The 14,893-nt window shown below is 32.1% G+C and overlaps 2 protein-coding genes across 2 annotated transcripts; one reads left to right on the top strand and one right to left on the bottom strand.

Annotated features, from left to right (window-relative positions):
- The first annotated feature begins 1,246 nt into the window (after window positions 1–1,246).
- LOC105109099 (uncharacterized) lies at window positions 1,247–3,974 on the top strand. The gene is made up of 2 exons (XM_011003697.1): window positions 1,247–2,811; window positions 3,020–3,974. The coding sequence occupies exons 1-2, from the start codon at window positions 1,294–1,296 to the stop codon at window positions 3,884–3,886; spliced, it is 2,385 nt and encodes a 794-aa protein (XP_011001999.1). The 5' UTR covers window positions 1,247–1,293; the 3' UTR covers window positions 3,887–3,974.
- A 9,777-nt stretch (window positions 3,975–13,751) lies between these two features.
- On the bottom strand, window positions 13,752–14,570 carry LOC105109100 (chaperone protein dnaJ 11, chloroplastic-like). The gene has a single exon (XM_011003698.1). It carries the CDS (start codon window positions 14,338–14,340, stop codon window positions 14,017–14,019), a length of 324 nt encoding a protein of 107 aa, XP_011002000.1. The 5' UTR covers window positions 14,341–14,570; the 3' UTR covers window positions 13,752–14,016.
- Window positions 14,571–14,893: the final 323 nt, after the last annotated feature.

Genomic DNA, 14,893 nt, shown 5'->3' on the forward strand with positions numbered 1-14,893 from the left:
TGTAAGTTCGAAGTTTAATAATTATATTATGTGAAAAATCAATGTTTGATATTATCATTTATCTTTTTTTAAAATATATTTATAACATTTTTTTAATATTTACTGTATCCTTTTATTTTAATAATAAAAATATGATTTTATCCTTATTTTATTTTATTTTATATATACTAAGTTTAGAGTAACAATAGAGTAAAATTAAAATAAGTTTGTTTTTATTTTTAAATTTGTCAGAACCTGTTTCTGGACGTTTATAATATATTCAACAAATATGCATTATTGAAAGCAAAAGGACTGACTGGGTTTTCATACACAGAATTGCAGACCTAGTTGTGTTTCAGTTTTCCAAAGAGACGATAGCCCAAAAACAAGAGTCCCACTTTATATATTACTTCACCATTCATCTCCTGAACACAGAATTGTGCTAAATGGGCCGAGGAGCTTTGAACCCAGTTTATGGACCAGGTAAAATTCTTGTTGAATCAGCCCATAATTATTAAAAACCCACCCATTAGCTTATATTATTTTATATTTAATTTTTATTAAATAAAAAATAATAAGTTTTGAACTTGTTTAGTTATTAATATTTTAATAATATATTAAAAAATTATTTTAATATTAAATAAAATCTTAAAATATAACTTATATGATTCTTTAATAACAATTATCAATGAAATTTATGTAAAAAATATTTGTAAAAGAGAGATGGTAAATTTTTTTACCAATAACTATTCTTAAATAATTTTTGAAACCATAACTTTCATATTCGTCCAGTGCATATATTAATTTGAAGATTTGAATTCTAGAAAATAGAAAATCGGAGCCAATAATCTGATATCTCCAGTTTTAAAAAACAATTTGATGTCTTAATCTGTGGCGAGCACAGCACGCTATATTTTTAAGGTGATGGTGACTAGATCAGTTGAATTAGTACTCCGACCGTGGTAGCAGGTGGCACCTGCCAAAGAAAAACCTCCTTAAAATCTACGAAAGCCTCCTTTATTAGAGGGAGAATGGAATAAAGAATTCCCATTAAACACTAGTCGTCCCAGTAAGTGAAAAAAATTGATCCAAAGTCTTTCTGTTTAAAAAAAATGACCGAGCTAGTTGAGATTCAAGTGATTAACGTGTTAAAGAAATCACAAGTGGCCGGCACCCTGTGGTCAAGTCATCAAAGTAGAGTTACTTTCCTCGAGAGAAAAAATGGGCGACAGATTCTTTTTAATCTCTCAACAAGAAGAAACTTCAGTAACAACAACTTCTTTATGCCAGGCAAAACATTTCACATAGAGAGAGATGAAGGGAATCAAGTACCTTGAGCATTTCAGAGGTGAGCATCAATTGAAGCTGATCGAGAAGGTTGACAAAGCTAATCTAGCTGTATGCAAAGCTTGCAAGGAACACTGTCGTGATCCGTATTATTTTAGTTGCAGCATATGCGATTTGAACCTCCATGATTTATGTGCAAAGTTGCCATCATGGTTCTCAAATCCTTTTCATCCCCACACGCTTTCAATCTTTCAGACTCATATGATAGGTGAGCCGGAAGAGTTTCAGTGCCACGCCTGTTTTAGGAACATAGATGGCTTCACCTATGGCTACAAATGCAACGAGTGCCTCATCTATCTAGATGTTGAATGTGCTTTACTAAGACCTGTCATAAAAGAAGATGAAGATCCTGTTCAAATCCATTTTTCCCATCTTCACCCATTAGTCCTAGTTGCTACTGAACAGAAGGATGTTAATGATGACCCCCCACGCTGCTACTTGTGTTGGGAATTTATAATTAGCTCGGTACTGTTCTACAAGTGTGAACCCTGCAGATTCTATCTTCACAAATCTTGTGCTGAATTGAAGTTGCCAAAATGTTTGGATCACTTCTATCACCGTTGCTCTCTCGCTCTATGCACCGAAAGAAATCCTTATACTTGCAATGCTTGTTTGAGGAATCGTGGTGGCTTCCACTACCTCTGCGACAATTGCAACTTCAGGCTCGAAGTCGACTGCGCTTTACTGCCTGAAAAAATGAAATCTGAAGGTCAAGATCAGCTCTACCACCACCCTATGCACGGGCATCCCCTAACACTTGTTGATTTAACTGATGATGAAGCAATTCACTGCGTCGCTTGCCAGAAAAGCTGTTGTGACAAGGCCTATGTCTGTCGTTGGGAGGGGGTATGCAAGTTTTTCCTCCACCAACAATGCTTCCTTCTTCCTGACAAGGTATTCCAACCGCAATATCCAGGCCTCGAGTTAAAGTTGACTCCAGAATGTTTTCCTAAAGCAAGATGCATTTCCTGTTATAATTTATGCAATGGCTTATTCTACCGCACTCCGTCCAAATTACCGAAGAAAGTGAGAAAAAAACTGGGTGGCTTACAATTACCATTCAACGTGCACGTTAAATGTCCGGTGGAGGTTTCCACTATAACATATCAAGCTCACCCTCACAATCTTTCATTTATCGAAAACATCATAGGCAATGATATTGACGACAACAATGAATTCAAAGGTATAAAGTGCAAGGCCTGCGGCAAGGATTGCGTATCATCATCACCTCTGTTTCGTTGTGCCCGATGCAATTACAATCTTCATGTTGAATGTGGTCCCTTACCGTGTATCATTCCTTTCAAAAGTGAATTACATACACATCCACTCAGGCTTGTCTATTCTCCGGTGGACGGCGAAGACAAAAATGACGTGGATGTGTTTTACTGCGATGAGTGCGAAAACGAAAGAGATCCAAGGCTGCCAGTTTATTGTTGCTCTGAGGGCTGCCCCTACACTGCTGAGATTAAATGCGTAATATCCGAGGTACGTTTTCTACCATATTTTCTATATCTGACATTTTACTTCAATTTTTGTAGACAATTATCTAATTCTTCAAGTGATTATATGAAAAAAAATATTCACTCCGTCCGAGTGATGGAGTGAGGGGATTGAAACATGATCCGTGCCTTCATACTCATAATTAAAACAAGAACTAGGCTTCATGTTTCTCCTTTACTTGTTTTGCTGTCAGGTAAAACGTTCATTATTGGGATATAATGGCGAAGTGGAGTTTAAGTCCTTGATCACTAAGATGGCTGGCAAGTTGATTGGCAAATATTATCTTCCTCCTCAGGAAACTGCAAGGGGCAGTGGAACAAAGAATGAAGATTGCAATGAAATTATTAGTCGTTTCAGAATTGAGGACACAGACTTGTATCGAAGCATTTCTATGGCTGCAAGACACTGGGCTCAGAATGATACTACCAAGAGCATGGGATCACAAGCTTCTCTGTTTCCAAATGAGGCTCTTACTCTTATGAACTTATTATATGGAGGCAAAGATATATTTAAAGAAGATAGGCCGATTTTCAAGGTCGAAGATCATTTTTTGAAGTCAGACTTTGCATACATAAGGGAGGCACTTGGTGATGTTATCCTTGCAAAACCCACTTCGCAAAATTCACCGGTAGTGGACTATTTCAGATTTATGTTATGCTGGACAATAAACAGCATGCGCACCACAAGAATTCTTGATATTTCCCAAGAACTACTGTCAAAGTGGTGGAAGATCTTGAAAATGGTGCATTTTGCAGGTTTCAACATACAGTTCGCCTTAGACCGTCTGGACAGAATTGTATTTGCTTACTATGGTCTTCAAGCTAAAGCAGAAAAGGATAACCTGCAGAAAATAGATGGAGAGATCTCAGAGCTTGATCAAGATATCAAAAAATTTGAAGCATTATTGGTGGATAAAAGAGCAAGATTACAAGAACTCCAGAAGAGACGTGGGCATGTGGCGTCCAAAGACATTGTGGGTTCTAGCTTAATGGACAAGTGCTTAGGGGAGGCATCTGAACTGAAGTGGAGGTTAGCTGGTGAAGGTCTTTTTGAAAAATAGGAGTTCAACCTGGCGTTTGTTTTATTATTTTGCACTTTCTTTGTGATATGGATTGTGATTGTCTTGTTTAGTTTTAGAGTTATTTGTATTAAGGTATTGATTATTTTGAAAGTGTTTTTTTTTATTTTGAAATATATATAAATAATAATTTTTTTAAAAAAATTAATTTTAACATCAGCTTATCAAAACAATCTAAAAATATAGATTTTTTTAAAAAAATACAGGGCCAATTACATTTCCAAACATGCTTATTATTGTTATGATGGGATGCGCTTAGTTGTGAGCTAAATTATTTTTTTTTTTAATTTAAAAAACCTAAAAAAATAAATTAAAATAAATTATGATATTCAATTCTTAACAAGTAAATATTAAAATATTAAATTAAAAAAATTAATTTTAAAAAAGGATCAAAAGAAAAAGAAGTTAAAACAATAATAGCTAAATATGACACAAAAATAAAATGATGTGAAAGGCCTAAGCCAATCTAAATTCACAACTGAGGTTGTAAGAAAATAAAAAAAATATAAAGGAGTTCAAACCTTAATAAATTCAATATTGAATGATGAAATCATGAAAACAAATCAGTGTAAAAAAAGTATCAATGTCAACCCAGGCTAACATTTAATCCTCAAGACTTAAGTTATAAAATTAGGATCATTGCACGAAAAAATCATGAAATCAAATCATCAACAAATCCAATATTAAGGACATGATAAAAAAAAAATCAATTTCAAAAAAGGACCCAAAGTAAAAAAATAATAATTAAAAGAATAACGATTAAATTTGATATAAAAATAAAATGAACTAAAATGATGAGAGATTAAATTGAAAAGAAAATTAATTAAGAAAATGATATATATATATAACAATAAAAAGAATGAGGATTATATTTGATATAAAAACCAAATGATAAGGGATGAAATTGAAAAACAAAACCAATAAAAAAATCCAAAACAAATAAAAACCATTTTAAAAAACATGGACTACAATTAAAAGAAAAAATAAATGGGAAGACAAATTTGAATTTTAGTTGAACCAGTGTGAATCCTGATGAGAGAAGAGAGAAAAAAAAGAAAGAAAATAAAGTTTTCATTGCCAGAAGACGTTGCATTAACCAACAACCTTTTCTTTTTATTAATTTTTTTTAAAGAATGATTTGCCTCTCATTTAAATTGATTATAATAAAAAAATCATAATAAAAATACAAAAATACCATTTGATGCCAATTTTTTTAAAGGAAATAAAGTCATTTTATTATGAAAATAAAAAGATTGAAAAGTCCCTAGACCTTAGCTCTAAAAAGATTATTTTTAAGGGTATTTAAGTCATTGTATTGTACATATAAAATGGTATAAAACTTATTTTCCCTTAATCAATATAATAATGAAAAAAAATTCCCATGAAAAAAAATTATCTTACCTCTATAACTAGCCTATTATTTTGTGTGAGAATGGTAAAACCAAGATTATACTGTAGCAAATAATGCAGTACTCAATAAAACCCTTATCTATTTTAGTGTTTTTAATAATTATAATTATAATTATAATTATATTTTTTTTAGAACCTTGTTCTATATGTTCACAATATATTCAAAACATATACATCTTGAAAAGCAAAAAGACTAGCAAAAAACCCACTTTAATGAATAAGTAGGTGATAAGTTTAGGTTTTAATAGTTTTGAACCCTAGGTAACACTTTTAAACTTAAGTTTATATTCGAGTGTATCCTATTTGTCAGGTTCAGGTGTATCCTTTGCCTAGCATTTAGCGGAATCTCGTTTATGACACCTTTCTAAAAAAACATAGCTTTCTGGTTTAAATTGCACAGTTTACTATGATAGATTTATGGAAGGAATAAATTTTTCTTTCTTTTTTTTCATCAATTATTAAACAAATATATATACATCAAATGATTATCAAAATAACTTTGAATATCTTATAAACCAATGTGTTGTTATAAACAAACTCTTAAGTCTATGAAATATATCTAATAGTATTTAAAACTTTACAACCAATTATAATTGGAATAAGTTAATAGATAAATGAGTCAATAGAGAAACGAGATCCTTTATTATGACCCCTAAATATGAACTTAGGAGAGAAAGCCAATCTTGAACTTGAGATGAAGAAAACATTGGCGAGGAAAAGGCTTTGTAAAATCATTAACAAGTTGATCATTAAAAAAGACATAGGCAAGTTGAAGAGAACCAGATTATATTTGATCCTAAATGAAATGAAAATTTATGGCAACATGTTTCATTCTATAATTAAAAACAGGATTGGAATATAGATAAGTTGCTTCTATGTTATCATAATGGATTAAAAGATAACAGGGAAATGTAACACTAATATATATAAAAGAGAGCAAATAAATTTGAGTTCAATCGTAATATTTAGAGCAGAGCAATATTTTGTCTCTGTAGAAGATCTAGCAATAACCTATTGCTTTTTGAAACTCCAAGACACAAGGTTTTTTTAAGATAAATAACATATGCACTTGTGGAGCAAAATGTGTCTCTGTCCCTTGTTCAATCAACATCAAAGAGGACATGAAAAATAAGGCTAAAACCCTGATGAATTTGTAAGCCATCATCAATAGTCTTAACCAAATGACGTAAAAATATTTTTATAAGAGACAATTGCTGAAGTGTGGAGCAATGCATATACTGTAATAGTTTATTAACTAAAAGAGCAGTATATGGTTTGGTGAATATTAGATATTAAAAGTTGCCAACAACTTGTCGAAACCCAGTATAATCAAATAGAGACGAAACCGAATATAATATAAGATAGAAGCTTGTTGGTTATAGCGCGAGAACAAACTTGACATCTTGTATTTTTGTTTTAGTTAATAGATATATAATGTGATGCCTTTGAGATAGTAACAATTCATTTTTTTTATGATCAACTTCAACACCCATAAAATAAAATAATAACCTAAGATCTTTGATAGAAAATCACTAAATAAGAATAATTATAAAGTGATTAGCGATAATATCATTTTTTATTACAAGAATTAACTCATTAACATACATAATGAGATATATTGTATAGCCCTCAACATTATAAATAAAGAGAGAAGTATCTGCATGTGACTTTGTAAAACTAAATTAAAGAAAAATGGTTTTAAGTTCATAGTACTAAACCTGAGGTGCTTGTTTGAGACAATACAATTCTTTTTTGAGTTTGCAGGTATATGATGGGTTATCTTTATCAACAAATCCTAATGATTTAAACATGTAGGTAGTTTTTGAAAGGTGTCATTAAAGAAAGACATTGTTTACACCAAGTTGCTTTAAAAACTAGTCATGATTTACAATTATATTAAGAACAATATGAACGGTCATTAGTTTGACAACTATGTTGAATGTCTTGGTAATTTATATCAGGATGTTGGTGAAAGCTTTTCCCAAACAAACGAGCCTTGAACTAGTCAACAAATCCATCAAATTTGTATTTAGTTATGAAAATCCACTTTACAACCAATAAGATTATGAATTGTATTATATGGGACTAACTCTTATGTTCTATTTTTTTTATATACTAAAACATCATACTCTTCAAATATAGTTTAACTCCATTTATAATCTTTGAGGGCTTTGGTCAATGTGGTTGGTTCAAACTCACTATTTTTGAATAGTTGGGCATGTAGACTCATTTTAGCGAGGGATTTGTGAATTATTTTTTAGATCTAGTAGTTATTATGTGATTAGGTTAGAGAGGATCTTTGGATGGATGAATATATGTTGATGGTTATTATGAAGTAAAGTTCCTTGTTGGTTCTATGAGTTGAGGTGCTAGCCATAATTGATGTTGAGGAAGCTTCACTAAAGGATTTTTAGAGGAATTTTACTACATATGGTAGATTGAGTGGTGGTACCAGAAATGATGAGGATATTTGAAATAGTGAAGGAATCTAAGTTACAGTGGTGTTAGAGTCAGGACTAGGTGATTGAGTGAAAAGATGTATAAAAGAAAAAATAGACTTTATGAATCTAACATGCCAAGAGACATATATTTTAAATTTTAATAGATCAAGACAACACTTGGTACTTTGAGTCAAGAAATATCTAAGAAATACATAAGGCTTAGAACAACTATCTAGTTTGTTGGATATATATGGTCTAAACCAAATATAGCATAAACACCAAAATACTTTAAGTTTTGAACAATTAGGAGTTATTCCAAAAATAGTTTTAAAGGGAGATAAGAGGTTTAGGAATTGACATATTATTTATTAAATAAATTGTTATGATAAAGGCATAAGTCCAATAACATTTTTTTAAAAAAGGCCTAGGATAATAATGTTAATCCAATTTAAGCAATGTGAAGTTGTCTTCTTTTAGATTCACCATTATGTTTAAGTATATGAAGTGGTGTGGTTAGATGAGACACCATTGGTTGAAAGAAAATAAGCAAGAACTATATATTCACTATCATTGTTAGAGTAAAGAGTTGTAATGGTCTTAACAAAGTATTTTTTAATAATGGCTTTAAATCTTAAAAAAACAACTTTAACTTTGGATTTTTATTTAAAATGATAGAACCAAATATGTTTTAAATAGTAATTAATAAAAATTATACAATATTTAAATCCATTATGAGATAAGATTGAGAAAGCCTTCACATCAAAATAAATGATTTCAAGATGTTGAGAAGAGATAATTATTGAATAAGAGAATGAAAATTTATGGTGTTTATTACATAGACAACAAGCATTACAAAAAAATTATGGTGTTTATTACATAGACAATAAGCTATACAATAAAAATAAGATGATAAGAAGTTAAAGCTAGTTGATTTTTGGAAGCAATCTCTTTTAGAATTAGAAAAGTTAGGTGTCCTAATCTATAATATCATTTAGATAAAGAAGTCTTTATAATCGAAAAGGCTAACAATATTAGAGATACCAATTATTCATAAACACCATATTTATTTTGGTCCTTAATAAGTGTTGTCTTTATAAGAAGTTTATTGACTCAAAAAATAATAAGAATTCAATGGAAACATTATTTGTGGTATAAAATAGAGATATTAAATCAAATTTCTTTTTATATTAGGAACACGAAGAACATTATTCAATTGAAAACGTTTTAATAAGTTTTGAAAGAAATGGAACTAGGATGTGTAATAGAAAGACTTAAACCATCTCAAATCATAATATAACCTAAGCCATTATACGAAGCATAAAATGAGAGATTGCATAAGTCAGATGTAACAAGTGTTAAGCATCACTGTTCAAGAGCCACAATAGATTAATGGAAGTATTTATAGCATAATGAGCCTTTAACTATCATGTAGAGGTATGATGATCGTTTGAAGTAGTGAAATTATTGTTGGGTATGCGAATTGATACCAATTAAAATGATGGATATCTTTTTACAGTATGACCATATATTCTATATACTTGATAGTAACCCAAGTATGTCCAAGATGAATTATTACTTTGAGTGATGGGTGATCTGTTGCTTAGTGTTGTGGAAGAACTGTTGGTGTTCCTATTGAAGAAACACCATGAAAAATTAGTGAAGCTTGAGTTTATAAATGGGTGTTAGGTTAGTGTATTCCTATTTATAGAATTAGTAGTGGCAGGAAAATGAGATTGCTCATAATTTTGTTTTAGGATAAAGGCTTAAAATTGAGCAATTTTTATAAAGTTATTCAAAAGTAATCATTATATCTCGGGCTTGGAAAACACATATTGATTCCTTATATTCATTTTTAAGTCCGTCAAGTATTATTTCAATAAGGTTTTATGCACTAAGTGGTGATCCAAATAAAGAAAGTTTATCACCTCTTGCTTTAATGGATTACAAAAACTTAATCACACTTTCAAATCCTTTTGTATTCTTTAGTTGACTTTTAACTTGTTCAGTATATCCATTATAAGGCTTTGTATAAGTTGACTTTTAACTTGTTTAGTATATCCACTAGAAGGCTTTGTAGAATTGTTAGCTAAGATAATTAATGTTTTATGAGAAGTTTTACTTGGGTAATGAATGATATGATAGTTGGGGATATAAAGCCAATGATGATATTTAAAATTAACTGATCTTGTTGGATCTAGTGAATGTGAGAATGTTCTGATTTTATGATATTATTTTGAGTGAAGGTGGTTGGAGGATATGATTTTAAGCTATTAATGTAATCTAAAAGATCATATCCAATTAATATGGTGTATAATTCTAGCTTTAAAAATATATAATTACTGGAAGTAAGTTTTGGTGGAGTTTGAGCAAAAACGTTAGTATTAATAAAGGTGGTATGAGTGTCATTTATGTTGAGAATAGGGGTTGAGACGAAGAAATTAGTCATGGTTTATACAGATTGAAACAAAAAAAAAAAAGAAATAATATAAACAAGAAATAAAATTTTTATTTCTTTATCTGATCTGATACCATGATAGATTTGTGAAAGGAATAAGTTTTTCTCACTTTTTTCCTTATTGATTATCAAGCAAATACATATACAATAAAAAATTATCAAAATAGTTTTGAATATCTTATATGTTGTAAACAAACTCCTAAGTATATAAATAGAGGAAAGAGCATTCGAAAATATATATCTAATTACAACGAGCTTTTGAATAAGTTAATAGAGGAACAAAATCCTCTATTATACTAGACAAACTTTTTCAATTCGGAATCAACATTTAGGATTGCATAATTAATGAAAATATTTTTTTCATATTTAACCATGTCACCGCTTATTTTTGTTGTATTTATCTTATATAATTACTTATAAAATATAGGTTTCACAATCATTTTTTACCCTTATTCTATAAGTAAATGTAATCTCTAAATACTCTACCCTTATACTCATGAATCACAAAAAGAAAAGAAAAGAAAAACTCATTAACTCACGTATAAACAAAAGAAAAATAATCTCCTCCAACACATCTCCTTCATTTTATCATCTTTATTTACTACACTTGCAATATATTACACAACTTTAACGCAACATTCTTATTGTAATATGAGCCCCTTTTAACATTAAAGTGTTTTATGACGCACTGTCCATGGCGCTTCCTCTATTGAATAATTTCTGAAGAGATGAAAATCCTAGAACAGAACCTCAAATTTCTTACGAAATCATGCTTGTAGCTTGCAGGGTGGGCTAGGCCTTCATATTAGGGCTGAAACTAGTATCTAACCATTGCAGGCTTAATAGTAATGGGCTCTTGTTACAAACCTTCTACTTTTGCAGGTCTTGCATGCTAAAGTTACAGTTTGGTTTTTACTCCACATTCTTAGTTAGATCAATCAACACTCGGTTCCATGGTCATTAATAATTCTCATGTGCTTGAAGCATTGTCCGTCGTGTGAAAGCATTCTGGTCCCAGAATTCTTGATTTGCATAAGACGTGCACGATTTGTAGATTTGTTTCCTTTCTCTGTTAGAATTTATGTTCAATGCCGGCATGATCCTCTCTGAAGTCTTGATATCGTTTCAGGATTTCTGTACAGCCAAGTAGTTTTCTTTCTTTTTTTCTTTAATTTATATCCAATCAGGATATCCTGAATCAATTATTCTCATGAATCAAGACCAATTCCTTCCCTTGCCCAAGTTCAGGCAGGCCAAATCACACCACATACCCACAATAAACGAAGAGCTGCTCGGAATATTTAGCGGCAAACCGACCATATAATCATTGAACTACCAGTCCAAGTAACAAACAATAATACAAGCAGGTCAAGTGAGTCTGAGACAGGTGTTGCTGGCGCATCGATACATGGTAGCATGCAGCTGATAGGTTCTTTTCGTAGCTTTGCATCTTCCACACGCAGCTCACACGTACGCATCCATGATTCTTAATCTGGTGGCCACTTGCAAGCAGCAGAACACCACAGCACGTGAGAAGAGGGATGGCCACAGAAGTTTCATTATCAATTTCAATTCAGATTCATAGCTTGAAATGTAATGACACTGTAAGATTCCTCCTGTTTACCTAGGTTGCATGAACACCATTAAATCTGTGTTTCAGATAAGGTTATTATAGGAATGGACAAGGCTTCAATTTTGGCAAAAATATTCACCGAGTTAGTGCAGAAGTCTATTTTTATCCCTGACTTTTTGGGTATTGAAAGGTTATCTCTTTGAAACTAGTAGTTGCCTTGTTGGATTCCTTGACACCTCAGGCAAGGATCTGTCTGAATCAGGACAAAAGGGGTCAATAATTTATTATAGGTGACTGCTCCAGAATGTAATGGGGATCGATGAAATTATAGTTTGTAGCTGTTCTTTCAATAGAGTTGGGTATGCTATAAAATTCACATATGCACAATACTTCGGTACGAATAGCTTATCTAAGATAGAATTGGGTGAAAGATTTATTTTTGATGTGAAAAAACTAGCTCTAATCTCTAAAAAATAAAATAAAATAAACGCACATAATTCTCATCGGTTTGGATCTTGAAACTCTTCATTAGACAAAAAAATAAATAAATATTGAATTTAAAAACCTCGTATGTTTTTTTGAGAAAAATACTATTTTTAAAAGAATTATTTTTTAATATTCTTTAATCATTTAAATATACTAAAATAAAAAAATAAAAAATATATTATTTTAATATAATTTTGAAACTAAAAAAAAAAACACTAAAAATCCATGTGGTTTCTCGTGTAGAACGTCACAGACACTTACAATCAACTTTCTTATTTTTCTTCAGCAAAAATAATGATGGATGATGAAAGTGGAATTCTTTACGGCGAAAAGAAAAGGATCTCAATGGCTCAAACAAAAAGTATCGCGCTTTTCTACAAAAAGAAGGCAGACATGATAGTTGATAGATGTTCTAACTTCCAAAAATTAGTCTAATCGATTAGTGAGCTTATTATTTATGTTAGAAAATCCACAGAAAACTATATAATCCTCTCAAAACCTGACTTCTAGAGATGAAAACTAGTTTAAAATCAAAATTAAAATGTTTTTGGTAACAAGACATTAGCATATGGAACCAATGACTGTTCTCCTCCTGTCGTTGCTCAGATGATTTCAGACCGCCTTCTCTTTGACATTTGGTGTAAATGTGACCTATAAGCCGCCGATGCCTAGAGCTTGATGCATCATGTTCTAGGACAAAACTCACTGAGCTGGTACGGTAAAAAGTAGACTGTTCATACACAGCTGATGCATCCGCCAGTAATTTGCTTTCTATTGATTAATCGTATTAATTTCCCCAAGTCAAGGAGCGCATGAACTACAGAAAACTGTGATGATTTTTGGGAGGTGCTACTCTCGCTCCCCAGCATATTATAATCAATGTATTTGCATGCCATTAATTAACTCTCCTTAATCAAGAGATAATGCATATTTTTTAAGTTTAAGAAGATGGCGTTGTCGGTTGATTTCAAGCATTAACTGAGTTCGCCAAGATTAATGGGTCATTGAACGAGTGGGGCTCCCTTAACGGATGGATCTTATGAGGGTTCCACTCGCTATCAACTTGACCATATTGGCAACTTATAGATTTATGTATGATTTTCTCTATCAATAATGTCTTCTTCAGATGGTGGATAATTGTGTGATTTTAATATTTAATATTTTGGAGAAAGACAGCCGATGCATGGTGAACTAATAACCTTAATAACCTGTACATTTTTTGTTCTGTTCTGCGGCTTGTTGCCCCCTTATCCATTATGCTGTATTTTTCAACTTGTGATAGCCACGAGGCTCTTGAAATGTGAATGTATGCTCTACAATTGTTAGGATCTTGTTCTCTAGTCAAATTGGTATCCATTGCAAGATAAACACGACAGCTAGGCAATTTTGAAGAGATTGTAGAAAAATCACTACAAAACATTTACCTCAATCGTATAGGAATTGTATTTGGATTTTTTACGTTAATATATTAAGATTTCGAAAAATACAAGGGCGATGGTATTTCTAATTATAAGCAGAAGGTAACAAAAGAATCAGACATCCACATTAAATTACACTAAAAAAGTGCCCATTTGTACTACGTACAAACTAGCTCTGTCTTTTCCCCTGTTTTATCTCCTCTGTTTTCAATCAAAAGCATTGATTACAGAACGACACGAGCAGAGTTTCAGGGTTCAACACCCATTTCATGCTAACTTAATAACTTACATTACATGCGCTATGGAAATATGAAAAGGTAAAAAAAGAACTACCAACACTGGTCAGTCTCCCAGTTCCTACTAGCATAACCAGAAGCAGCTGCCATTGTTGCCGACCCCATAGAAGAAGACCCGAAAGGCCTACTGTTTCTAAAAAGATCTCTATCATAACTTGCACGTTTATCTGGGTCTGATAGTGTTGAATATGCTGCACGGATTTTAATGAACTCAGTGGCTGACATTTCTTTCTGATTCATGGACACAACATCAGGGTGGCAAGTTCTTGCTAGTCTTCTATAAGCAGCCTTTATTTCATGGCCACTAGCACTCATTGGAAGCCCTAGCACTTCGTAGAATGAGGAGGTTGTAGCCATTGAGTCAACGCTCACTTGTGATTTTTTGGCCTGTGAAGCAGTAGTAAAGATGCTCTAGGTTTAAGTGGACAGGACTTGCCACTAAAAGGGCTTGAGCAAGGTGTCTTTGTGGTGGTGATTTGGAGAAATGAAGTGGTAGGAGTTGCAAGCATGAAAGTACTGGAAAAAGGAGTTCTGGGATGGATAAAAGGGGAGGGGGTGTGATTGTTTATATAGAGATGCTGTGAGAATTTATCCAGGGTTAGTGGTTTTTTCAGTTATTATTTGCATTTGCTTGTGTTGAAGTGCTTATCCATAGGATACTGTACTGAGCTGACTCAGCTAGCTGTTGATATGGATAGGCCTCGCCTTCTTCATTGGCCCCACTTCCTCCTCTTAGTACAGGGCTGGCACCTCAAAAAATGCACTCCATCAATGCAGGAAAGTTTTATTTGGTGGGGATTCAATATGCTAAAAGACAAGAGATGGACTGTAAAAAATGCACCCCATCAATGCAGGAATGTAATTTACTTAGAGGGGATTCAATACGCTGCAAGCCTTGGAGGGGTGATAA

The sequence above is a fragment of the Populus euphratica genome, unplaced genomic scaffold (assembly GCF_000495115.2).
Source record: "Populus euphratica unplaced genomic scaffold, PopEup_1.0 scaffold589.1, whole genome shotgun sequence".
In the NCBI taxonomy this organism is placed as follows: Eukaryota; Viridiplantae; Streptophyta; class Magnoliopsida; order Malpighiales; family Salicaceae; genus Populus; species Populus euphratica.